Source organism: Erythrolamprus reginae, chromosome 2, assembly GCF_031021105.1.
Source record: "Erythrolamprus reginae isolate rEryReg1 chromosome 2, rEryReg1.hap1, whole genome shotgun sequence".
NCBI classification, from domain to species: domain Eukaryota; kingdom Metazoa; phylum Chordata; class Lepidosauria; order Squamata; family Dipsadidae; genus Erythrolamprus; species Erythrolamprus reginae.
In genome coordinates, this window is record NC_091951.1 from 188,780,870 (window position 1) to 188,808,178 (window position 27,309).

Below are 27,309 nucleotides of genomic sequence, written 5' to 3' on the forward strand. Positions count from 1 at the left end.
ACTCCAAGTCTCCGGAGAGGGGCGGCATACAAATATAATAAATTAAATTAAATTAAATCTTCTAGCTACATTAGACTATAACTACCATGGCCAGTTAGCATGGTGGTGGGGAAATATGATGGACATTTTTGTACAATGTACCTGGATGGAAATGCTGCTCTGGTTTCTGCTAATCTGTATCCTCCCAGCTGCTGGGGGAAAATGGTTTAGCACGACAATGGGACAACTTGCCACCACCAACTTGCTGCGGCCAACTCACCATGGCCAAATTGCAACTGCCAACTCATCACTGCCAACTCACTGTGGGACAGTTTGCCATGACCAACTTGCCATGGGAAAAGTTGATATGGGACAATTTACCAATTCTATTTGATTGCTTAAAGTAAATAAAAATTATTTAAATTTTTGCTGTTCACATATTATTCTGTCTCTCATTTTGCAACCTTTCTTTAATGATTCTATTCCATCAATTATTTGATATTAGTGTAATTCTTATCCCACAGTGAGTTTTCCTGTGCAAAATGGCTATGGCAAGTTGTCCTGCAGTGAGTTGGCCATGGCAAGCTGGCTGTGGTGAGTTAGCCATGGCCAGTTGGTTGTGGTAAGTTGTCATAGACCCAGGTGTCACAGTGGTTCTCAACCTGTAATCTGCAGACCTCTAGGGGGACCGCAATGTTATCACGGGTTCCGCGAAGACTTGAAGAAATTAAAATCTTGTTAAGGCTTGTGTGTCCGTGGTCATAATCCATGGCCATTTAAAGAGGGTCCATGGTGAAGAAAAAGTTTAGAACATTTGGTTTAGCAACTTTGGCTAGCCACATCTCAAATGAATTGAGAAGATTCAACATTTCCTGAAACAAGCCTTCCAAATTCCAGGAAATGAATTGTTCCTGCATTCCCTTTATTTCAACCACCCCATCTAATGTCCCTTTCTCTCTTTTTTGAGTGTGGAGTGGAGGGAGTATGGGGACTAATCCCACCTAAGTCTTTGTCTGGCCTTCTCTGTCAATCGAACCTGATGGACTAAGTGCATATTTCCTAAAAAAGCTCTCCACAGCCATAGCTGAACCACTAAATATAATCTTTGAAAAATCCTACAAATCTATAGTCACTAGCCACAGTCATCCACAGGTTCAAAAAGAGAGATCCCAGTCTAGTAGAAAACTACAGACCAATCTCACTATGCTGCGTCACATGCAAAGTCATGGAACCAATCATAAACCTATCCATTACCCTCCAGCTAGAAACTAACAACCTATTTTCAAACAAGCAATTTGGTTTTAGGAAAAAAAAATATCCTGCAATTTACAACCACTACACTGCAAAAACATATAGACCTCAAAACTTGACCAGAGCAAAACAATAGATGCAATTTACATAGACTTCAGTAAAGCCTTCGACTCAGTAATTCATGATAAACTACTTCTGAAACTAAAATCCTACAGCATCTCTGGACCCTACATGACTAGTTAACTGCGTTCCTGTCAAACAGACAACAAGTGGTTAAAATAGGGAGTGCCCTATCTAATCCCATTCCTGTTAGCAGCAGTGTACCCCAAGGCAGCATACTAGGGCCAACACTCTTTATACTCTATATAAATTACCTTTGTGATCACATTACCAGTGACTGTGTTCTCTTCAGTGATGATGTAAAATTCCTCAACAACAACATTGCTACTCTCCAAAAGATCTTGACTTTGTGTCAGAATGGTCAAACATCTGGCAACTCCAACTGTCAACCAACAAATGCTCTATCCTACACATTGACAAAAAGAATCAGAACACCAAATACAAGCTGAATAAACAAGACCTTGCATATGACCCTCACTCTGTCAAAGACTTTGTAATATTCATATCTAATGACCTAAGTGCAAAGGCCCACTGCAACAACATCACCAAAAAGGCTTCAAGAGATGTTAACCTAATTTTATGTAGCTTCTTCTATCACACTATTAACCAGAGCATACAAAACATTTGCCAGACCAATCCTTGAATACAGCTCATCTGTCTGGAACCTACACCGCATATCAGACATAAATACATTAGAAAGTATCCAGAGATACTTTATGAGAAGAGCTCTCCACTCCTCTACCCGCAGCAGTATACTTTACGCAACCAGACTTGAAATCCTGGGTTTAGAAAGCTTAGAACTACATCGCCTTCAGCATGACCTAAACATAGCTCATAAAATTATCTGCTATAACGTCCTTCCTATCAACGATTTTTTCAGCTTCAACCACAACAATAACTGAGCACAACAGATACAAACTCAAAGTTAACCGCTCCAAAATTTACTGTAGAAAATACGAAAATACGACTTCAGAGTGGTTAATGCCTGGAACTCACTACCTGACTCTGTGATTTCATCTCCTAAGCCCCAAAACTTTACCCTTAGACTGTCCACTATTGACCTCACCTGATTCCTAAGAGGTCAGTAAGAGGCGTGCATAAATGCACCTGTGTGCCTACCATCCCTGTCCTAATGTTCTCTCTTAGCAGCACCCATTTTATGTATATAAACAATGTCATATCTATGTATATTACCAATATGTACTTGACAAATAAAATAAATAAAATAAAAAAGTCAAGTGTGAAGGACATACTGAGCAACTGGTCTGAACCTCCGGATAGAAGTTGGTAGAAGATGTGGAAGTTTCTCTCGCCCTTCACATGATGCACCACTCGGGATTTCTCCAGCAGGTCTGCAAGTAAATGCAGAACAAGAATGGGGGAAAAGTATGAAAACTTATAAGGAGGGGTTGGGAGAATTTAAGGCCAAGTTGTTACCTCTGTGGATGTGGATGACTAGAACATGTTCTCTATGATGTTCTCAAGTCCAAAAAAGGGAGAATATTTGTAGCTCAGGTTTGAAATGAGGGATCCTTGGTGCTCTCTAAGCTTGCTTGCTCTCAAGTTAATTATCTAGTTTACCCCACCCACCCTTTCTTGCTTGATTCATACATGCTGTTATTACTACATGATCACTGCAATACAGGTACATGGGCCTGGAGATTAAGTAGACTCTGCTGTTGTTATTATGCTTTCTTTTTGTGGTTAATTAAGACTTACTGCTTTAGCTCTGGACATTATACATTTTGTGTTGTATTTTTTATTTTAATCCCTGTATGCTGCTTAGAGTTGTGATATGATAGCAGTGTTCCAATATTTGAGGGGGTGCAACAAAGACTTAGAACTTAGTGACAATTTTATTTTCACTAATCAGCAAACATTAAAATGAAATTTCATTGCATACAGCTTTCAAAAGGTCCCCACCCCTAATATGCACTACATAAACATGTCAAGATAAATAAATAAATACAAAATTATGCATGTATCCACTTATACAATGTGACATGCAGAAACAGCCCTGTTAACTTCGAATGTATATGTACATGTACATGGTGATAGAAACTAATCTTGTGAGTTTACCAGATGGAAGGCCTAGGGAACAAAATTCTTTCAGAATCCGGAAGTCCTGCTAGAAATACTTCAAAACCTCCTCCCAGAGGAGGGAGATGAGGGGGTCAATCTATTTTCCAAAGCATCGGAAGCAGTGGTGGATTAAAAAAAATTAGCAACCCGTTCGTTGCCCAGTTGCTGGTGGATGTGGCCTTAGGGATGTGGCCTACTTGGCCTCCTGCACCATGGCAGAGGTGTGTGTTTTCACCCTCCCCAGGCTCCATATTAATAACTTACCAACTGCAATGATTAAGTTAACCACTGGGACAAAAGAGGTTGTAAAATGGAGCAAAACTCGCCTACTGACTGTCTCACTTAACCACAGAAATGTTGAGCTTGATTGTAGTCATAAGTCAAAGACTACCTAAGTATATGTGTATTATTCATAATTTATATCCTCCTTCTCTGTTCACGAAGAATTTCTCTGGTATAGGAAGTCCTTGACTTATGACCTCAGTTGGGGCCGAAAACTCTTTCGCTAAGAGATGGAGTTGTTAATCGAGGCCAGACTTTTTTTTCCCCAAGTTGTTACATGCATCACATGGTTGTTAAGCAAATCCAGCTTCCCCCTTGACTTTGTTTGTCCCCCGGGAGGTTGCTTCAACCAGTGATGGGTTCTAAATCCCTTTGCTACTGGTTCCCGCTCTCGCATGCACCCAATACTTCTGCATATGTGCAGAAGAGTCTGGGGTGGGTGGGTGGAGTCTCCTCCTCCTGCTGCTGCTACCAGTTTGTAGAACCAGACTGGTAGCAGCCCACCCGCTGTCTTCAACCATTGTAAATACTTGATGTTTGTTGAGCTTGGTGATTATCAAGCTGCCCTCCAATTCTGACCATGTGACTGTGATAATCATAAGTGCAAGGACTGGTTGTAAGTTCAGCAGCATTGTAACTCTGAATGGTCAATAAAGAATGGCCATAAGTCAAAGGCTACCTGTATGGTAAATAGAACATGTCTGATTCTGACTCCAATTTTGGCTCACATTCCCTTTCTATTAAAAAAATCCGGAAGACTATACTTACAATTATTAATGACACCACCAAGAGGATCGCCTTTGAAATCAAACTCAATATCCATGTACTTTCCCTGGAGAGAAAAAGAAATATAGAGGAAGATTTGGACCCGAATGAGAAGCCTTGAATCCCTAATGGATGAGACTGCTTCCCTGCTGCCCCCATTTTTTATTTTTTATTTTTTGCCTTGTGCTAGTTCATGGTATTGAGTACACATATGCAGGGTGGGTTCGGACTGGTTTGGACCGGTTAGCGACCCGCTGGTGACATCATGATGAGGTCACCAACCCAGTTTCATTGGTGCTGGTCTGTCCGTGCCACCATCTTTTTTAAAAAAAGGTTTTTTTTGTTTTTTTTTCCTGAGCATCCACAAAAGCAGAGTTTCCAGCACTGTGCATGCGGTTGCTATTTTGTTTTCGGCTTTTTAATTTTTTAAAAAATTATTTTTTGGCACTGTGCAGCCACATAGCACGGGATGAAGCGAACCTGCAGCGAGGTACGTTAGAACCAGGGCTGGGCTACTACCCAGACAGGGGGACGACGCAGTGGGGTAGCAAAAATGGAGCTCCACCTCAGAGCACCCAATTTGCATTGAAATAAGTTGAAAGAAATGCAGGGCGTCCTGTATAAGCCACGCCCACAGTGTGGTAGTAAAAATTTTGGTAACCCTTCACTGGTTAGAATCCACTCCTGGCTGGCTGCATTTAAAACATAACTTTCTGAAAACAAAGGAGTCTTGTAGTACTTGAAAAACTAATGTATTTATTGTGATGTGAACAATAAGTTCCTCAGCAGGTGGCAGCACTTGAATGATCTTGTTTGAAGTTGCAAGCCAAGCCAAGTCGGCTGGCATGGAAGATAACCACGGCTCTATATTAGACTGTAACGTTCTGCAAAAGATAATAGCAGTGTTGTTATCTGGTTCTGTCCATAAACACATCAGGGGTTGATCTTGACTGAAAGTCTGTAGAGATTGTCAGTCATCCAGGTCATGGTTGTCGCAAAAGTGCTTTTACAAGAAAGCAACTGGATATTTTTGTTTTTTTTCTTTTGAAGATGTTTCACTTGTCATCCAGGAAGCTTCTTCAGCTTCGACTAGATTGTGTGGAATAGAAGGATTTATATTCCTTGCGGACAGCCAGTCTTTTGCATCATTTTAGAGGATTGTTGAGCCACTTGGAGGTTTATATGTGCTCCTGGTTCCTGTAGTTTGCATTTTTTTTCTCTGAAAATCCTTTCCTACTCCCACACCATTCAAAGGGTGTTCATCCCAAATTGTATAGCTAAAAGTCTGTAGTCGTGATTGAAAGAAGAATTTCCTAGTTTAAAGCTCTGTATGGATTAGTATTTAAAGTGTCACAAAATAGTCTGTTGGGTTTGTTGCAATGGTTCAACATATTTAATCTTCTGGAACTTGTCTGAAGACAGTAACTGAGAATCAAACTACATTTGATGTGTATACATTCTGCAGTGCACAAGTAAAAGCTACGTATGGGATCTAGATGAGAGAATTGCCATGAGAGGGACTAAAGATTATTATTCTTTCCTTCTTTGCTCTAAAATCTCATTACTGCAACATGAAAGATGTTGAGACACAACTTCCATTGTTAATGCACTTTCATGAACTACAACATGTCCAGTTAGAAATGCATTTAAACTATGGGTTTTTTTCCTTCTATAGCAACTGCTTCACAGCACAATTTTCTTACATTTTATACAAGGGAACGGACTGTAAAAGACAACAATGAAATATTGCTTTACACAAGAATTATCTTGGTAGATTCCAGGAAGTGCTTACATCATTCATTCTGCTCTTCTGAAATCAGGGTAAACATTAAGTGTGATTTAATTGTACAGGTTGAGCCACAATTCTATTTCCCAATAATTCTAATCTTGTTAAAAACATTTTAGCCTTCAAAACAACAAAAATGGAAAATGTGTACCTGGAAAAGTCCAAGTAAGTTTGGGTGTGAGACAGAAAAAAAGAGAGAGAATAAAGAAGCATTTCCACCATTTCAAAAAATAAAAGATAAATCTACTTGATGAGCAGAAGCAGAATAAATTATGCAGAATGTTTAATTGACCCTTGTCATTTATGTAGGCCGGATCATCCAATTTATCTTTATGCACCAGTTGAGTTGCAGAATTGTGATGCAGGACTCAGGATTTGAAAAGACTGTAAAACTAGGCTTGCTTCCAAGTCTAGATTTTTAATGCATATCTTCTAAGAATATTGGAAGTTGTGCTAGATCCACTCAGAAGTAATTGTCCATCAAGTACTTACAAATCGGAGGAGTTGTCATTGCGGATGGTTTTTGGCATTCCCAAAGGCTGAAAGAAGACAGGGAAAAATTGCTCATTTCCCTAGGAATAATTTTGTAGGCTAGCCTAGCTGCTGGCAGCACAGCATTATAAAGCCTGGGAGCAAGATTAGGAAGGCAATATACCAGTAAATATAGACCAGGGGTCCCCAAAAGGCTCATTCATTGACCACCTTCATAAAGTTTCAGATTGTTCATTGACCCCCAAACATTCATTATATGAAAATAATTTAATAAATATTACTTTAATTAATAGTACTATGAATAACAACAATAACAACAATGAATAATCCCATGGGTAGTTGGGGGTCAATACTGGTCAATTTGGAGAACTCTGGTGCAATGTAGATCAATAATAGGAAAAACAATTATCAGTGCATTAGTGTTTCCCAATTTGGTGCCTTCAAACATATTAGCCAACCAGTACAGCCAATAAGCACAGGGAGAATTCCAACCAACATGTTGGGGATACTTCTGGAAATGTTGGAAAAGATGAGTTTGCCACAGCCAACTTGGCATGGCCATCTTGCTGCAGGACAACTCACCACAGCCAATTCCATGCAGTGCAGTAAATGTTACCCACTACTGTTTCTGTGATATTATTTCCATTGACAGAAATGTAAATAATGTTGAAGAAATAGTGGCAAGTAACATTTATTGTGTTGAGTTATCCTGCGTGGAATTTTTCATGGTGTATTGGCCCATGGTGAGTTGACCATTGAAATCAAGAACTGGACAGTAGGTCTTTGACTCAGCTGTGAAAAAACCCCTCCAACAACCACTCCTTATAACCACTGCTAATGCAGTGTCGGTGTCCAACTGGGAGATCTGCACTTTCTCAGCAACAAAATACTGATTTTTGCATTATGGGAAAATGTGATAATCGGTAATTGCCCAGTGAATGCCTATAAGTACTGACCATCTTCTATAACTGTGATGGCGAACCTATGGCACGCATGCCACAGGTAGGAAGTGGAGCCATTCAGAGGGCACACGAGAACTTGCCCTATGTTCGCTCCAGCACACCTTTGAAAAGTGTTCGGAAACTTCAGATCGTGCAGAATGCAGCTGCGAGAGCAGTCATGGGCTTACCCAGGTATGCCCATGTTTCACCATCACTCCGCAGTCTGCATTGGCTGCCGATCAGTTTCCGGTCACAATTCAAAGTATTGGTTATGACCTTTAAAGCCCTTCATGGCATCGGACCAGAATATCTCCGAGACCGCCTTCTGCCGCACGAATCCCAGCGACTGATTAGGTCCCACAGAGTGGGCCTCCTCCGGGTCCCGTCAACTAAACAATGTCGGTTGGCGGGCCCCAGGGGGAGAGCCTTCTCTGTGGCGGCACCGACTCTCTGGAACCAACTCCCCCCGGAGATCAGAACTGCCCCTACTCTTCCTGCCTTCCGTAAACTCCTCAAAACCCACCTTTGCCGTCTGGCATGGGGAAACTAAACATCTCCCCCTGGGCACATTTAATTTATACATGGTATGCCTGTGTGTGTGTCTGTTAGTATATGGGTTTTTTTAAATCTTTAAATATTTTAATTAATTGAATTATTTATGATTTGTTTTACACTTGTTGTGAGCCGCCCCGAGTCTTCGGAGAGGGGCGGCATACAAATCCAAATAATAAATAAATAAATAAATGTGCACGCTGTTCAGGTGATTTTCGGCCTTGAGAAAGGCTGTTTCACCCTCTGGATGCTTCATGGAGTGAAAAAAACCCACCAAATGGACAAACCGGAAATTCAGAAAAACGGACTTCCAGTTTGCCCCTTGTGCTGTTTTTTGCACTCCGGAGGGATCAGAGAAGCTTCCTGAAGTCTCAGAGTGCACAAAACAGCACAATGGGCAAACCAGAAGTCCATTTTTCTGAACTTCCGTTTTGCCCATTTGGCTGTTTTTTCATGTTCCAAGCTTCAGTGAGGCCTGTGTGCATGCGTGGGGGTAGCACAGGGGTGCGCGCATGCATGGGGGGGAGATGAAAGGGGTGTGGCTCCATGCACGTATGCTAGCACACCCACACACCCTCTTTTGACACATAATCCAAAAAAGATTCACCATCACTGTTCTATAGACTTGATCCCTCCCCTTCCCATCTGTTACAAAGGCTGTGAGTACATACCTTCCAGGACAGGATTGGACTGTAGCAGCTGTTCCTTGACACGATTCACCTCCTCCCCTTTTCCACATACAGCTGCCACATAGGACATGACTAACTTGCTGGCCTCTAATGAAGAAAAGGTATGAGTGGCAAAGAATCAGTGAGAGAATATACAGCTTGGTAGGGATATTTGAAAAGATCCAGTTTTGGTGAGGTGGATAAGACACAAGGCTAGAAATCAGAAAGCTGTGAGATCTAATCCTTCCCTAGAGGCATAAGGCAGCTGGGTCAGCTTGGGCCAATCTTTTTCTCTCTCATTCTCTTAGTCTCTAAAAAGGATGCAAGGACATGTCACTACCAAAAAATATTTCAGGCACTCATCCAGATAGTCAGTATGACTGTCTGGAAGGGACAAAAAAGAGGAGAAGGGGCATATGTTATCCTATTTTATTCCCTACTCAGGAAAAATCCTCAGCAGGAATCCACTACTAAGCAAAATGAGCCGGGGTGGCGCAGCAGGTAGAGTGCTGTACTGCAGGCCACTGAAGCTGACCGTAGATCTGAAGGTCAGCGGTTCAAATCTCATCACCGGCTCAAGGTTGACTCAGCCTTCCATCCTTCCGAGGTGGGTAAAATGAGGACCTGGATTGTGGGGGCAATAGCCTATCTCTGTTAAAAAGTGCTATTGCTAACATGTTGTAAGCCGCCCTGAGTCTAAGGAGAAGGGCGGCATAAAAATCTAATAAATAAATAAATAAATACCTAAAGTAGGTGCCTATCCAGTCTCATATACCATATTTTTGGGAGTATAAGATGCACGTGTTAACCCCCTAGAAGAGGGTGAAAACCTGGGTATGTCTTATAGACCGAATGTAGCCCCAGCCACCCAGCTACCCTCACCCTCTGCCTCCCAGCAATTTACTTCCTTGCAGCAAGTAGAACAGAGCCTATTAAGCCAATTAACTCAGTATTATTATTATTATTATTATTATTATTATTATTATTATTACTACTACTACTACTATACCTTCTTTTCTATTATTTCTTAGATATATTTTACTATGAGTATCTTCTCTATAACCTTCATCATGTATTTTACTATGTGTATATAGATATATACCCACTAAAACCCTCACTGTGTATTGGACAAAATAGATAGATAGATAGATAGATAGATAGATAGATAGATAGATAGATAGATAGATAGATAGATAGATAGATAGATAGATAGATATTAGCTTCCTGACTCTCAGCTGACTGAGGCTGCAAGGCAAGCTACCCGCTAAAATGAAAGTGAAACTAAAGTAGCTTTAGCTCCATGAAGAGGTAGAGGCAGAATTCTATTTTTTTGTCCTAATCAGTTGCTGAATCTGGATGCAAGAAGCTAAATAATAACTATAAATGTCTACAGAACGTTCAAGTTATTAGACTTAATTTTTAAAGACCGCTTTATTATTGTTCTAGACAATGTATACTTCCAGAAAGCCTTATCAGTTTTAAAGATCTGTAAAAATATAATCTGAAATGTAACAATGACCTGTTTTAGTATTAAGATAAGGCAGCTGAATTAAACCCTGACTTAGTCATGTTTGGAGTAGATCTAGTTAAATAATTGGGAGGTATGTAATAATTTCTTACATTTAAGAAAACTTTCTGGCATTAACATACTGCCATAGTGTACATTTCTCCAATTCTTTGCTATTTCTATGGGTCAGGCACACATGCACAGAAATACACAGCAAACAGTGTATATAATCTGTGCTGTTTGGCAAATTGCTGGGAGGCAGAGGCCTTTTTTCTATGTTTTTCTCCACAAAACTGAGGTGTGTCATATACTCCGGTGTGTCTTATACTCCAAAACTGCAGTAACTCTTTTTATTTCTCTGGAGAGAGACCCACAATTTGAAGCAATCTGTGCCCCAATGCTTAAGCCCTCTAAAATCATGAAGGACTTCCTCCTTGTGATCATAGAATGCATTTAGAACTTCAATCTGAATTACTTGTAGGCATCAGGTTTATGTTATTTAGGAAGGAGAGAGTGCATCTATTATATCACTCCATGTCAATCAGGAATATTACCAGTATCCCTCATGGAGGAATAATTTCCATGTAATTTGCCACCGAAGCAGTAACAATTATAAGGAATTCTCTCCAACCTGCTAGTCCCTAATTGGTTGCACAACTGCTGCTACCATTCCAAGGAATAGAGCCAATAGGATTTGCTGACTAGGGATGAGGGGTATTGTAGCCCACTTCAACACAGGCTGTGTAAGTTTGCTTAAATTGCTTAAATTTGTAGACATCTGGCACTGCCCCTTAACTAATTCTAATGAACCACTTTGCCCCTACATTCCTCCCCTCTCTGCTTCTATATTATGTCTCATCGATTTGAGAAAGCTCATATTAAAATGTATTTATCTAAAGAGAGCCCTTCAAGAGAGGTCTGCTCCAATGCTACTTAGATGACGGTTGAAAAATGCATTGATCTTTCCTCATCTCAGAGCGCTTCAAATACACTAAGCAAGAAAAAGGACAGAAGAAGCAGAATGACAAATGTTAGGCAAAGTCATCAGAACATCCTCCCCCCACAAAGTTTGAGGATGGGATAAGATGATTGTGCAACAAATCGTCTTGCTTTGAAGACTTTCCCATCTCTTTTGGTGTTTCATCCCCTACCTGTTCCTGTAGTAATCAATGCAATTCATGAGTGACCCCACCTCTGGTTTTCTTCTGTCCCTTCCAAGCTCCGCCAAGCTTGGCTAGGAGTCGCCTCTTGCCAATGCTTTCTTTTCTCTATGCCCATCTTGAGGAACCCAGAACTCACCTGTTTTTCCGGCCCCGCTCTCGCCAGTAATAAGGATGCATTGATCTTTGTCTTGATTCTTCAATGAGTGGTAAGCATCATCCGCAATGGCATAACTGGGCAAACACAGGGAGAAGAGTGAAGAGGGCTGTTGCTTTGGATCCCCCCAGGAACTCTGCCTTCTCCCACTCATCCCTTGGAATCCATTCTCGAGAGTTGTTTGGTAGGATCATGCCCACTCCTGTTCCCATCTCACTTACATGTGAGGCTGGACGGCAAAGAAGTTGCAGTTCCTGTACTCTTCCACCTTTTCGGCCGAGTAAATGGGCAGCGGCTTATATGGGTTCAGCGAGATCACCACATTCCCAATGTAGGTCTGTGGAAGCAGAAATAGGTTGTTCTCATTAGCAAGATGGCAGTGCTCAGGCTGTAGGGCAGTGATGGCGAACCTTTTTTTCCTTGGGTGCCAAAAGAGTGTGTGCATGTGCCCAAGTGCCCACATCCATAATTCAATGCCTGGGGAGGGCAAAAACAGCTCCCCCACTCCTGGAGGTCCTCTGGAACCTGGAAATGGCCCGTTTCCCAACTTCTGGTGGTCCCAGTAAGCTCGTGTTTCACTCTCCCCAGGCTGCAAAGGTTTCCCTGGAACCGGGAAAGGGTAAAAACATCCTCCCCCATCCCCACCCCCCGGAGGCTCTCTGGAAGCCAAAAATGCCCTCCCAGAGTCTCCGGGAGAGTCAAAAATCAGCTGGCCAGCACACACATGCACATTGGAGCTGAGTTAGGGCAATGGCTCCATGAGCCACCTGTGACATCCATTCCATAGGTTCGCCATCACTGCTGTAGGAGAAAGAGTCAAAGTTTGGATCGGTCCCTTTGTCTCAAAGGTGCTTTTTCAAGAGGCAACTGGACTTTCTATTATTTTTTTTTGGAAGACGTTTCCAAGAAGCTTCTTGGATGAGAAGCGAAACGTCTTCAAAGAAAAACCAGGAAGTCCAGTTGGCTCTTGAAAAAGCACCTTTGGGACAACCATGGTCTGGATGACTGAAAACCTCCAAAGACATCTGTTTCTTTGGTTCACCATTGCCATTTGCGTCTATACCTATTTCCTACTCTGGGTCAGGAAGACCAGGGTGGTGGGAGGACCAGGAAGCAAAGAGGCCTCATTGCCATGATCTTCTTGCTCAACATTTTTTTTCCTAATTGGCAGGCAAACACGAAACTTACATCTGTCATGGCCAATTATATTGTACGTATGTGTGTGTGTTGCCTGGGTTGATTGAGTTACGGGGTTTTTTTAATTGGGGTTTACATTTTTAGATTTTTCTTATTTGACTTCTTTTTTATTGCATTTGTATCCTTATATTGTTATATTGTTGTAAGCCGCCCTGAGTCCTTCGGGATTGGGCGGTACTAGAAGTTGAATAAAATCAGTAAATAAAATAAATAAGTAAACAGCCTGGTCCCATTCACTGAGCAGAGCAAGGCATCTGCTCAGCAACCACTGCCAAAACAGAGGCAACAAGAAAGAACAATTTGCCAGACCTGACAGTTTTGTATATGGGCCAAGAGAAGGCCTCTTCCAGGGTTTAGGATTTGGCAATATAATGCCTTGGTCTGATCCTGCTAGTGCCGGTAAAGAAAATCCACCCACTGCAGGTCTCCTAAAAACATGGATAAATTCCATTGATCTTTCCAGTTTCAGCAGTGTCATGTCACGTTAACTAAGCTCTGTAGAACTAGCAGGGGAAATTCAGCTCTGCCCATTACTATAAATCAGGTATGGGTAGTCCCCGACTTACAACCATTTGTTTAGTGACCATTTGAAACAGCACTGAAGAAAGTGACTTATGACTGGTTTTCACAGTTACAACCCTTGCAACGTCTCCTTGGTCACATGACCAAAATTCAGATGCTTGGCAAGTGGTTCATATTTATGACGATTGCAGTGTCCCCCGGGGTCATTGGATCCCCTTTTGCAAATCTCTGACAAGCAAAGTCAATGGGGAAACCCAGATTCACTTAACAGCTGTGTTACTAACTCAACAACTGCAGTGATTCACTTAATAGTAACAAGAAAGGTCGTAAAATGGGGCAAAACTCACTTAACAACTGTTTTACTTGGCAATGGAAATTTGGGGCTCAATTTTGGCCGTAGCGTTTAATACTACCTGTGTTAAAGAGGAGTAATCTGGTTAAGTGGGACCCTGCTGCTGTGGTGGAATATAGTCTGGAGTCCAGGGAGGGAGGGAGGGGCTGCATTCCAGAGAAGCAACAGACAGCAAAGTTTGGATAGTTTGATTGGGAGAAAAAACACCAAGTCATATCCTCCTATGAGTTCTCAGAGTATATTTTTAATGATGCAAACAGTTTGTTTTAGTTTGGCAAGATTTCTGTCTATAGCTGAGAAACAATATGAAATTCAACATGTCTTTCTTGGTTTTGGAGCCTGACACCTGCCCTACTTAACTGGCCTTTCCCTTATTCCCTTTTCGCACAGCTCCTTCACTTCCACATCTTCCCTCCATTCCATCTAATCTCATCTGATAACTGATGATTCTAGGAGAATATATTCCCATGCTACAGATCAATGGATACTATGCACTATTTCAACTGGTTGCACCAGAGAAAAAGAAAACACACAGGAAGACTCCATAGAGAGGGTTATTTCATCTGATAGAAAGTTAAGACTCCTTTGAACCAAACTCAACTCTTGATGAGTTCATAAACATACATACATACATACATACATACATACATACATACATACATACATGTATAGAAAGAAAGAAAGAAAGAAGGAAGGAAGGAAGGAAGGAAAGAAAGAAAGAAAGAAAGAAAGAAAGAATAGTCCTACATAGGTGCAGGATATGCTTTTTTCTTGAGGGCAGGCTGCCTGTCAAGCCGGTGCAGAAGTTGGTGATAAATTAACAGCTTGCCACATTATCTATAGAAGGCCTGATGTTTATGGGAACTTGGGAGGGGTGATTTTCATTAGGAAACAGATGCAGCCACAATGTATTCTTTTGAGTGGTTCAAGGCCATCCCATACCCATCCACCTGGGCGGAAGCAGAGGAAGGACTTGTCACACTGGCACAATCCAAGTGGACAACATGACAAGTTTGTTTGTGGAGGACAAGGGATATGAACTTTCAACTGGGTGGGAAACTCAGACTCATGTTTCCCAGTGTAGGTGCCGCAAGGTGCTGCCACCTGCCATGAATGAGCCGAGGCAATTAGTTTCAGTACTTTTTCCAATGATCTTCTGTGCTAGGCAGAGTTAAATCTGATTGTAATGGATTTTTTAAAAAGAAATAAACTCCTGTGGGTTGGGACCTCTTTATTTAAAATCCCTTATTAAATATTTGTGTACTCTGTATAAATAAATGGCAATGATACAAGGACCAAATTATTAGTACTTAGGAGATACATGCAAGTTAACTTTCCATTGATTTTTGCAATGCTATTAGTTATTCTCTGCTGACTATGCATTGTATTCTCTTATAGCCCAGTCCTTCCTTGGCTTTTAAAGCAAAATTTGTTAATAAAAAGTGACCATGAAAAATACAAATATTTTTTAGGTTGGAAATAGCAGTGGGTTGCAGTTCTAAGAACCAGTAGCGCCGGCGGCAGGAGGCTTCACTCATCCACCCAGGATGCTTCAGTAATGTTGCATGTGTGCATGAGCATGAGAGGGAACCGGTAGCAGAGTGTTTTAGAACCCACTACTATCTGGAACCCCCTTAACATTTCCTATGGTTGAACACACAGTACAGAGCTCCCTCTGAACAGATTGTGCACCAACATTGGTGTTGTGGTGAAGGTCCTGGCTTCGAAACCAGGAGATGGGGACTTGTAGGCTTCCCTTCGGCATGAAAACTGGTTGGGTGATTTGGGGTTCTACCTCAGCCTAGCCCACATCACAAGTTGTGATTGTGCGGAAAATAGGAGACAGAAACATTAGGTATATTCACCAGATTGAGTTATATCTAGAAAAAGCAGGATACACATTTAATAATAATGATCTCCTGGGATGCAATTCCAAGACTTCTGAAACACTATTGACAAAATCAACATCAATCAACTGCAAAAGGCAGCTTTAACCTGGAGCAGCTTACATCCTATGAGGGTATCTTTAACACAGTGATGGGCTACCAAAATTTTTACTACCACACTGTGGGCGGGGAAAATATTTACTGACCCCTCGCATCCTGAACACAAACTGTTTCAACTCCTACCCTCAAAATGTCACTACAGAGCACTGCACACCAAGACAACTAGACACAAGAACAGTTTTTTCCCAAACGCCATCCCTCTACTAAATAAATAATTCCCTCAACACTGTCAGACTTTTTACTAAATCTGCACTTCTATTTCTACTAGTTTTTCTCATCATTCCTATCATCCTTTCCCTCCCACTTAGAACTGTATGAACTGTAACTTGTTGCTTGTATCCTAAGATTTGTATTAGTTTTGATTGTTTCTTCATTGGTTATTTGACACCTATGACAATCATTAAGTGTTGTACCACATGATTCTTGACAAATGTATCTTTTTCTTTTTTGTTTGCTGAGAGCATATGCACCAAGACAAATTCCTTGTGTGTCCAATCACACTTGGCCAATAAAATTCTATTTTATTCTATTCTATTCTATCTGGGGCGTGGCTTATGCATTTTCTTTCAACATCTTTCAGTACAAATTGGGTGCTCTGGGGTGGAACTCTTGAAGGACCATCTAACAACAATATCTGCCTATCCCAAATCTTGGGAAGGACTCAATAGATACCAGTATATAAAATATTAAAACCAGTCTGCCTGATTGCGTGACCAACTATAATGATGATGATGATGATGATGATGATGATGATGATGATGATATTTATTTATTATTAGTTTAATTTATATGCTGCTCAATTCCCCAAGGACTCTGGGAAGCTCACAACAGAGTGTTATAATAATAATAATAATAATAATAATAATAATAATAATAATCATCATCATCATCGTTTCAATTTTGAGAAGTGACTGCTCTCAAAATGGAAGGGGTCCTCTATGTAAAGAATTGCCTGGTTTAATCAGAGGAAATTGTCTACCCACAATAAGGAACAGAAGATACATGGATCATTCTCCTGTTGTTTCATTTTTTTGGGGGGGGGATGCTTTTTTTCCCACCCCTTGTATTCTTTTTCCCCTCCTTTTTAGGATAGTAGTGGTGGTTGCAACAGTGAAAGTAGCTGCTCTGATTGCATGCATCATAATAGATCTTTGCAGATTCCAATCTTGTTGACCCTAAATGAAAAGATTCCCAGATCTGTTGCTCTAGGTATCCTTCCCCATCTCCACTTACATAGATTTCTTGATGTTCGAAGCGTTTCTTCAAGTTCTGCATCAATGTGTCTTCAGTCAGTGGCTCCAACAGCACCATGTCTGCTACGCCCACAGAATCAAGCACCACCATGCTCTCCATGGTTGCAAGAAGGGCCGGGATTCCAAAGACAGAGGAAAAAAACCTGCAAATGAGTGAGTCACAGGTTAAATCCAGGTGGTTTTGCCACACGGTCAAGAGATTTTCACAGTCAAGAGATTTTCACATAATGAAAAACAATTGCAGATTCTTGGTTTCATTCTTGGTTCCAATGATGATGCATAGATAATAAAGTGCAAAATCATAAAGCCCAATTATTATGAAATAATTAAGATGATCGAGGTCACTGCTTAACAGATTTTGCAGTTTAGAGAATGGCATATAAATTGATGTTTTGGAAAAGTAGCAGTAGCATTTAGTAGCATTTAGACATATGCCGCTTCATAAGTGCTTTTACAGACCTCTCTAAGAGGTTTACAGAATTAGTATATTTCTCCCAACAATCTGGGTCCTCATTTTGCCCATCTCAGGGTGGAAGGCTGAGTCAATCTTGAGCCATTGGTGAGATTTGAACTGATGAACTACAGCTAGCAGTTAGCTGAAGTAGCCTGCAGTGCTGCCCTCTAACCACTGCATCACCCCACCTCAAAGGGATCCCAAGAATGCCATGGACAACCAAGAAAACAAACTGATGAACCATTGAACAAATCGATCAAGAGTTCTCTTGAGGCTTAAAAGATCCGATTCAAATTATCCTATTCTGGACACTATGTGAAGATTTTGGTCTCAGGAAAAAAGGCTGTGATGCTGGGAAAATGAAAGGAAATATAAGAAGAGGATGACCGGCAGCATGGTAGATGAACTCAATTACAGAGGTAATGGGCACCATTCAAAGATCAGAAAGATCAGATTAGAGACAGATTGCCATGGAGAAAATCCATCCAATTGCTAGGCATCAAAAATGATTTGATGACATATAATCAGCCAATCAATCATATAAATGGATATCTTTGCAAAATAATTATACTCCAGACTCTAGATAAATCCCGAATTAGTCTCTCTCTTATATTTATTCAATTTATTATCTTTATCTCAATTACATTGATACTTCCCTAAACTTCATGTTATGAGCTAAGTTTCATCAGTCATTACATATCTAGAATACTGTTTCCTCTGTAAAGACCACTGTTAAATTTATTTTCAGTGGAAAGTTACTTCTCTATTATGATGCAGCCTGTGGGTTTGGCCATTGTGGAGGATTATCTGATCGTTGTGTTTCGTGACTGCTTTACTGACTTTGACTTTTTGTGTGCTGATTTTTCCCCGCTTTGAAACTAAACCAGAGCAAAGTGTGTTTCACTTTGTGAAAGAAGAAGGACTGTGAATTGCCTCACACTGCAAGCTAAGTATCACAGAACTGATAAGGGACTTGTACAAATTACCAGTTTGGTTGGAGAAGAGTGCTCTTTGCTATACCAAAAGAGGGCTTAGTTTAAGTGACTTTTCATTATAAAGAACATTGTTTTGAATTTTCAAACGTATGTGTGTCTGAAATTTGTACCTGTGAATTTTTGGGAGGAGTCTGCCAGAGAGCCCCACAGAACATATAAATGGGCAGTTCACTAGAAATGCAGTTTGATGTAAAGGTAATGTATAATAACAACAGAGATGAAATACAATAGACTAGACAGTTCTATGTATTATCTGGAAAAGAGGCATTTTGCATAGCAAAAAAATGTATCTCCCTCTTATAAAAAGAATATGTAGTAAAGCATCAACTGCCTCATTACAGACTTGATTGACTGTATGAGGTTTAACCAGAAAGTAAGGTTACAAGGCACGTAAGTCTCATGGGGAATGTTCACAGGGGAAATTGGTATTACCATTGTGTAGCGGGAAGCCAGCGGAAGAGAATGAGCAGTACCAGTGGTCAGTAGATCATCAACTGGTGTTGTGGTGAAGGTTAGACATGAGCATCCTCATTCTGTTTCACTACAAATGTGAAGTGTGTGCTGTAATACACTACCTGAATGCTAAGGGCATGAATGCTGCTGCGATGGGTGCCCAAGATGCTTACTGAAGCACACAGAATCAACAGAGTCAGTGCTGCACGAGAATTTCTTGACCGTTTTGAGTTTGAAGGAGAGGCTTTTCTCAACCGTATAGTGACAGGAGATGAAATTTGGGCTTATCACCATATTCCAGAGAGCAAACGTCAATCAATGCAGAGGCGCCATACCCATTCTCCTTCAGCCAAAAAGTTCAAAACTCAGCAACTGGCAAGAAAAATCTTGGGCACCTATCGTGCACAAATCTTGGGCACCCGTCACAGCAGCGTTCAATAAAGTCAATAAAGGCACATACAATGAGATCCAAGCCTGATCTTCCTTCTCAATGTGCTCATGCAGATTAAATAGCATAGAAATCTGAAATGGACTATTAATGCGCCAGTGAATAATTTCCAAGAAAATTATGACTGCATAGATTATATTCCACAATATAATCATCATTTAATCATCATCACAGTTGGGACCAGGAACTCAGTCATTAAGCAAAGAGGTCACTAAGTGGCCTTTTTTATTTTTTTATTTTATTTATTTATTTATTTATTTGCTTGTTTGTTTGTTTATTTATTAGATTTGTATGCCACCCTTCTCCGAAGACTCGTTTAGTCAGGTTGTGAGACAGAAATGGCATTGGTCACACATGTTTATGAACTCTGGCAAGAGTGAACTCTCCAAGGAGCTCCTTTCTGCAAGACCGGTCCCAATCTGTGTTGATAGGGAGTGAGAGGTCCAGCCCACAGTTACTCCTCTTTGGTGTGCCACAGGGCTCAGCACTTTCTCCACTCCTTCAAGTGGCTTCAAGATTTGTAAATGTCTATAGACAGGGGTGGGCTGTTGCCCAGACCGGGGGGGGGGGGGGCACAGTGTGTTAGCAAAAATGGAGCTCCACCCCAGAGCACCCAATTTGTACTGAAAGATGTAGAAAGAAAATGCAGGGCATCCTGCATAAGCCACGTCCACAGTGTGGTAGTAAAAATTTTGGTAGCCCTTCACTGTCTATAGAGATTCTCAGTCATTCCAGTTCATGATTGTCCCAAAGGTCCTTTTCTGAAAGGCAACTGGAAAATTCTTTTTGTATTTTCCTTGAAGACATTCACTTCTCATCCAAGAGGTTTCTGACTGAATAGTGGTGCTGGGGGAAATGGAAAGATATATACTCCTTGCAGTCATTGTAAACATGGAAGGAGGAGAACTACATTTTAATTAGAAGGAGGCTGGTTACACCTTGTCCATTCACAAAAGTTATGTATCCAAAAAAGTTACATGAAGCTCAAAAACTTTAAGCCTTCTAATAAATCTGCGAAGTAGACCAGTTTCCTTCACCTTTATTTTAAAAAACCCAAATCTAATAGCATTTTCCCATAAAGTAGATTTTAACGTATTGTTTATCTTTTTTTAATCTTATGAAGTTTTAAGAGTTTTTCAGGACTGTAATAGTCACTAAATGTGATTGGTGGACAGGCAGATAGCCTTCTCTCATCTGCTCTTTGCAATCTTTCTCCTCACAACTGGCCAATGCTATTAGATTTATTTCTACATTAAAATTTCCAAAGGGAAGCTACGTCAACATTAGAAACATAGAAACATAGAAGATTGATGGCAGAAAAAGACCTCATGGTCCATCTAGTCTGCCCTTATACTATTTCCTGTATTTTATCTTAGGATGGATATGTGTTTATCCCAGGCATGTTTCAATTCAGTTACTGTGAATTTATCAACCACGTCTGCTGGAAGTTTGTTCCAAGCATCTATTACTCTTTCAATAAAATATTTTCTCATGTTGCTTTTGATCTTTCCCACAGCTAACCTCAGATTGTGCCCCCTTATTCTTGTGTTCCCTTTCCTATTAAAGTGAACACAAGAACAAGGGGGCACAATCTGAGGTTTGTTGGGGGAAAGATCAGAAGCAATGTGAGAAAATATTATTTTACTGAAAGAGTAGTAGATGCTTGGAACAAACTTCCAGCATACGTAGTCTTGACATTGTGCAAAAACCTCTACACAGTTGTAGTCCATTATGAGATGCTTGGATTAGAGGTGCAAAGCTATTCCTTTCAAGGAAACAAACTCTTTCCAATCAAATGAAACATGTTACACTGGGCCATGAACTTTTAAGAAGTCACAAGATTTTCGCTGGGTTCATTCAAGATGCCAGCAATATGGTTTACTGTATCTCATCTTATTTATTATTATATCAGTTATCTTCTTTGGATGATTATAAACCTTGTTAGTTGTTCCAGAGTTGCTTTGTGAGAGGGTGGCCAGATAGGGCTTATGAAGTAATTAAAACAGGCAACCAAGCAAACCCATGTTCAGCTAGCTCACAGGTGTCAATCTTGATCACGGGGCGTGATGTCATGTGACCTATCATGACATTTTTTGCCTTGAGCAAGGATGGGTATGGCCTGTGTGTGATGCATCTGGCCCGCGGGCCACCGGTTTGGCAGCTGTGACACCTCAGGTGTCAAAACTCAAATACTGTAGAAATCCTGGTTCATGGTTTAGCATGTAGATTTGTTCCATAAATGATTGTAAGAGCACTGCTCTATACTCCTTTAATTTTGAAAGAAACAATGCTGTGGTTTTGAGCATCTGGTATTCTCCTTATAGAAGAGGCAAGAACAAGTTAGCAAGTATCCTAACAAATGCAGACTCCTCCATCTTAGAGATAGAATGTAATGCCCAACTCTGAATTGGGGAACCAAGGATGCTTTTTCAAAAGGCAACTGAACTTTCTGGTTTTTCTTTGAAGATGTTTCACTTCTCATCCATGAAGCTTCCTCAGCTCTGAATTGTGGATTGCTCCTTCTCTCTCTCTTTCTCTCTCTCCCCCCCCCTTTCTTTGATCAACATAGATAGGTTGCCTTTGCAAGGGAAACATGTATAGAAAGACCTAAAGACTACCAATTTGGAAATGTTTTGAGTATACCTCCTTCTTTCCTTCCACCTGTCATATATACATCCTGTAGCCCCATTGATTCCTACACCAGCTGACAGCTGTGGTTGATGCAACTTCCTGCTCTAGCTCACTGGAGTCTTTGCCAGCCCTTTATCCCATGCTTCTTGGTAGCATTTAACCTCTTTCCTTCTGGTTCAAAAGCATTGATCCCTGTAAAAAGTAAAAAACAAAATCCTGAATAGTTTGCTACTTCGGTCTTCTTCAAAAGGGATTGCTATTTTGTAAGCAACTTAACTGCTTGCCTAGACTTGCGGTCCAGAATCTAGAGATTACCAGCTGTGTCTGCAGGATCCTGTTGCTTTCAGAAAAAGATTGAAAGCAGGATTGTGGCATCAGTTCCTAACTCCCCCCCCCCCTTTGGGGGCCTGTGTAAGACACCACAATGAATTTGGAAAGTGGCGGGATTTGCATTGTGACACTGATGTTACTTTTGATAGTCTGAGCCCCTCTTGCCTGCCCCTCCGAGGATGCTGCAAGGGCCTACTGCCAAGGCACAATAGAAATCTCAAACTCATCTGCAGATCTTGAGCCACAACATCCAATTATTTTAAACTAAGCCTTTCTGGGAGCCTTGAGGTTGCCCACAGAAATCCAGAAAGAGGGGTTTCTTTTAGGATATTGCTGAATTCTTATATACATTATTTTTATTCCATCATTTCAGATCAGATTAACAGAGTTGGAAGGGACCTTGCAGGTCATCTAGTCCAACCCCCTGCCCAAGCAAGAGACCCTTACCATCTGCCTCTACCTAGGATCAAACTCACAACCTCCTGATTGTGAGACAAGAGCTCCACCTCTAGGCCACAGCAGCTGAGTACATGGCATGGCACCAGATTACTTACGGGACTGCCTTCTGCTGCATGAACCCCAGTGACCGGTCAGGTCTCACAGAGTTGGCCTTCTCCAGGTCCCGTCAACTAGACAATGTTGTCTGGAGGGGCCTAGGGGAAGAGCCTTCTCTGCAGGGCCCCCGGCCCTCTGGAACCAGCTCCCCCCAGAGATTCGTACCGCCCCCACCCTCCTCACCTTCCACAAGAACTTGAAGACCCATTTCTGCCAACAAGTCTGGGGATATTAGATATTAGTCTCCTGGCTAAATCATGTAATGTATTTAATGTATGTTTGATTGTTTGAATGGGAGTGACTGATTTTTAAGGAACCTGAGTTTTAGATTAGTTAGTTTTTACCTTAAAATTGGATTTAGGATATTTCTATTGTTTTTTTCTATATGTTGTAAGCCGTCCTGAGTCTTCGGAGAGGGGCGGCATATATATCCATCCATCCATCCATCAATCAATCAATCAATCAATCAATCAATCAATCAATCAGTCAGTCAGTCAGTCAATCAGTCAGTCCAGTAAGACTTCCCAAAAAAAATCACAAATGATAAGCCATGCCTATCAAAAAACTTCAGAATCAAGCCCAAGAAACAACAATGTTAAGATGCTTAAGTAAAAATGTTTTCATACAGTGTATAAAAACTACTATAGACATGTTTGACACATCTTCTTAATAAGAGTATTTGAGAAGCTGGGGCCCACCACTGAAAAAGCCCTCTGCTTGGCCCTGACAAGTACATTTCAAAAAGGAAAAAAAACCCTTAGAATTCCAACAGAAGTACTACTTATGTCACTGGACAGCTTGCCTTGAAGAAAAAGGACTCCTTTTGTTCTCAAGCTACATGGAGTCTTCAAAGGAAAATACCATCATCCTGTACTGGAGCCAGAAGTGAATTAGCAATCAAAGCTGTTTTGATGTTATGGCTGAAGTAATGTAGATAAATCAAGTGACAGATCTTAACGTCGACTATACTGCACAGCAGAAGCTTTTCTCATTGCTGAATCTCCATGCCAGAAATAGTTTCAGCATCGCATTTTTGCCCACGATGCAGTTATCAAACATGAAGAGTGTTTCTCCTCTCTCCACTAGAAGAGTGATTTGATCCTATAATTATTTTTATACTGCCTTTTCTCCAAGGAGTCTGGTTCACTTCCCAAGGTTTATCTTTACAAGAAGTTATAAAAGAAGGTAGGCTCCGCTCGCCAAAATGTACTGCTGCTTCTACAGAATCATAGAGTTGGAAGGGACCCAGTAGTATTCCTACTGGAATACTGCTATCGTGTCACCCCTAGTCCTCCTTTTCTATAGACTAGCCATAGCCAATTCCTGCAACCGTTGTTGATATGTTTTAGTCTCCAGGATCCTAATCACGGGTGGGTTCTTCCGGGTTCAGACCATTTCTCCTGAACTGGTAGCGACCCACTGGTGACATCGTTGTTCTGCCACTTTAAATAGGGCCCTCTCTCCTTTCCCCCCTGGTTTATACGGACCTTTATTCCTTCCGAAGCTCAGCCGATCAACTCCTCAACTGTGTTTCGGGCTGATTTTAAGCTGCTTAGCATATGCCGAAGCAAAATTGCACGTGGGGATGCACCCCTGATCCTAATTATTTTGTTGCTCTTCTCTGCATTCTTTCCAAAAACATGACATCTTTTTTTATAATGTAGTGACCAAAACTGAATGCAGTACAGTGATCCCTCGATTTTCGTGGGTTCAAACTTCGCGAAATGGCTATACCACGGTTTAAAAAAAAAATTAATTAAAAAATACTCCGCGGTTTTTTTTCTATACCACGGTTTTTCCCACCCGATGACATCATACGTCATCACAAAGCGTCACTTGTCTCTCTCTCTCTCTCTCTCTTTCCTGTCATTCTGCTTCAATCATTATCTCATTTCTCTTTTTTCTCCCCTTTTTTCTATCATTTCTCTCTCTCTCTCTACCTTCCACTCTCCCCCCTCTTGCTCTCTCTCTCTCTCTCTTTCTCTCTCTCTCTCTCCTTTCTATCATGCTCTGTCTGTTGCTCTCTCTCTGTGAGAAAGCCTGCCCCACCTTTCCTGCAGCCCCCTCGCTGACAGCTGGGACGAAAGCACTCTCAGCTAAGGGACTGCGAGAGGGGCGGGCATTCTCAAAGTGCTCAGAGCGGCTAGCGGCCGAATGAGGAGGACAAGAAGCTGTAGCCGTCAGCACTGCTGCAGGAGGAACCATGCCCCAAGAAAGCCGGTGAGAGGGGCAGATTGGGTGGGTGGGTGGTAGCAGCAAGGGGGCTGGGGGGCGGGGGGGGCGACATTCAAAACACTTTCGTCACTCCCCGTCCCCAAGTTCAAGTCCGGCTTCTTGCGCGGCCTTAGAAAAGGATGCGCGGGGGTAGTTTTTGGCTGTCCATAGCCAAAAATGGTGTGTTTACTTCCGCATCTCTACTTCATGGAAATTCGACTTTCGCCGGCAGTCTGGTAACGCAACCCCCGTGAAAATCGAGGGATCACTGTATTCCAGGTGTGGTCTTACTAAGGTTGTATAAAGTGGTACTAATTACTTCATGTGATCTTGACACTATCCCTCCTTCTTTACTAGCATTAGCAAACAAGGATTGCATTAGCTGTTTTGGCTGCTCCAACACACTACTGGCTCATATTCTAGTGATTGTCCACTGGGATTCCAAGATCCCTCTCACAGTTACTGCTTTTGAGCCAGATTTCACCTAATTTGTCCTTTTACATTTGCCTTTTCTTGCCTGAGTATAAATCCTTTCTTTTCTCTACTTTTGCTTCTTCTGAAAGACCCAAAAGGTCATTGCTGCTATGAACCACTCCTTAAAAAGTCTTGAGCCAGGATCTCATTTCTCCCCTACTATATGAGAGGGAAGTCAAAGACCAGAAGGACTCTGCAATAATTCAAAATCAATAGCTTCCAGATCCATTAATCCAGCTCCTGCATGGATTATGATCTTTGTAACTTTCAGTATCACCAACCCATGTTCTACAGAAAGGTTCTTCAGCAGATAAAGGGATTGGCTTTTTTTAACCTGGGAATTGCACAAGCTACCATTGGGAAATTGCAGCATCCAATCTGTTGGATTATTTTCCAGCGATAAAGATATTTTATGGCTGCCCTAATGATCGTGTTAAGAGGGACTGGACAATTAGTGCTGTTGACAGAGCATTATTGTACTTTCTTGCTGAATCTTCTCTTGACTAAGTAACCATTGACACAACTTAGACAAGGGCTAAATGCTTTGCTAAGTGAGATTGCATAAGAATGGTGAAGCCACGCCAGGAAAATGCCTGCCTTTATTTACTTATTTATTTATTTTGTCCAATACACAATGAGGGTTTTAGTGGGTATATATCAATATACACATAGTAAAATACATGATGAAGGTTATAGAGGAGATACTCATAGTAAAATATATCTAAGAAATAATAGAAAAGAAGGTATAGTAATAGAACATATCAATGAAAGAATAGAAGAAGAGATATAGGAATAGAGGAAAGGTATAGGAGATATAGGAGAGCAATAGGACAGGGGACGGAAGGCACTCTAGTGCACTTGTACTCGCCCCTTACTGACCTCTTAGGAATCTGGATAGGTCAACCGTAGATAATCTAAAGGTAAAGTGTTGGGGGTTTGGGGCTGACACTATGGAGTCTGGTAATGAGTTCCACGCTTCGACAACTCGATTACTGAAGTCATATTTTTTACAGTCAAGTTTGGAGCGGTTAATATTAAGTTTAAATCTGTTGTGTGCTCTTGTGTTGTTGTGGTTGAAGCTGAAGTAGTCGCTGACAGGCAGGACGCTGCAGCATATGATCTTGTGGGCAATACTTAGATTATGTTTAAGGCGTCTTAGTTCTAAACTTTCTAGGCCCAGGATTGAAAGTCTAGTCTCATAGGGTATTATATTTCGAGTGGAGGAGTGAAGGGCTCTTCTGGTGAAGTATCTTTGGACATTTTCAAGGGTGTTAATGTCTGAGATGCGATATGGGTTCCAAACAGATGAGTTGTATTCGAGGATGGGTCTGGCAAAAGTTTTGTAAGCTCTTGTAAGTAGTGTGAGATTGCCAGAGCAGAAGCTAGGTAGGATTAGGTTTACAACTCTTGAAGCCTTCTTGGCTATATTGTTGCAGTGGGCTTGCCTCCCTGCTCTCCCATTTCACCATTAGTCAGTCATTCTAAAGAAAAATATATACATGCGTACACAAACACAGATTGTAGCTGCTGCTATCACACATCCAAACAGAAGGTTATCCAGAATTTCTACAAATGTAGGGATTGTGTAAGCCAAGTATTTTCTAAAAATTGTAGGCCTAAATACAACTGCCAGCTGGAAGAGAAAAAAAATACACAGCTGAGAAAGCTTTTCATTGCAGCCTC

The 27,309-nt window shown here is 41.2% G+C and overlaps 2 protein-coding genes across 4 annotated transcripts in view; both read right to left on the bottom strand.

The window, feature by feature from the left end:
- Positions 1 to 6,783, bottom strand: part of LOC139161561 (unconventional myosin-Ia-like) — an 85,728-nt gene extending 78,945 nt beyond the window's left edge. Inside the window, exons 1-3 of one of the 2 annotated variants that reach the window (XM_070740849.1) lie at positions 6,758 to 6,783; positions 4,483 to 4,546; positions 2,604 to 2,702 (exon numbers count right to left, since the gene is read on the bottom strand). In XM_070740849.1, coding sequence (XP_070596950.1) covers positions 2,604 to 2,702; positions 4,483 to 4,537 — 154 coding nt within the window. In that variant the 5' untranslated portion in view covers positions 4,538 to 4,546; positions 6,758 to 6,783. Of the gene's footprint in view, positions 1 to 2,603; positions 2,703 to 4,482; positions 4,547 to 6,757 lie in introns of those variants that run through there. The other variant, XM_070740850.1, reaches the window with a different exon arrangement.
- Positions 6,755 to 27,309, bottom strand: part of LOC139161569 (unconventional myosin-Ib-like) — a 32,688-nt gene continuing 12,133 nt past the window's right edge. Inside the window, exons 1-6 of one of the 2 annotated variants that reach the window (XM_070740875.1) lie at positions 22,066 to 22,133; positions 17,053 to 17,215; positions 11,964 to 12,079; positions 11,725 to 11,819; positions 8,922 to 9,026; positions 6,755 to 6,804 (exon numbers count right to left, since the gene is read on the bottom strand). In XM_070740875.1, coding sequence (XP_070596976.1) covers positions 6,773 to 6,804; positions 8,922 to 9,026; positions 11,725 to 11,819; positions 11,964 to 12,079; positions 17,053 to 17,172 — 468 coding nt within the window. In that variant the 5' untranslated portion in view covers positions 17,173 to 17,215; positions 22,066 to 22,133 and the 3' untranslated portion in view covers positions 6,755 to 6,772. Of the gene's footprint in view, positions 6,805 to 8,921; positions 9,027 to 11,724; positions 11,820 to 11,963; positions 12,080 to 17,052; positions 17,216 to 22,065; positions 22,134 to 27,309 lie in introns of those variants that run through there. The other variant, XM_070740874.1, reaches the window with a different exon arrangement.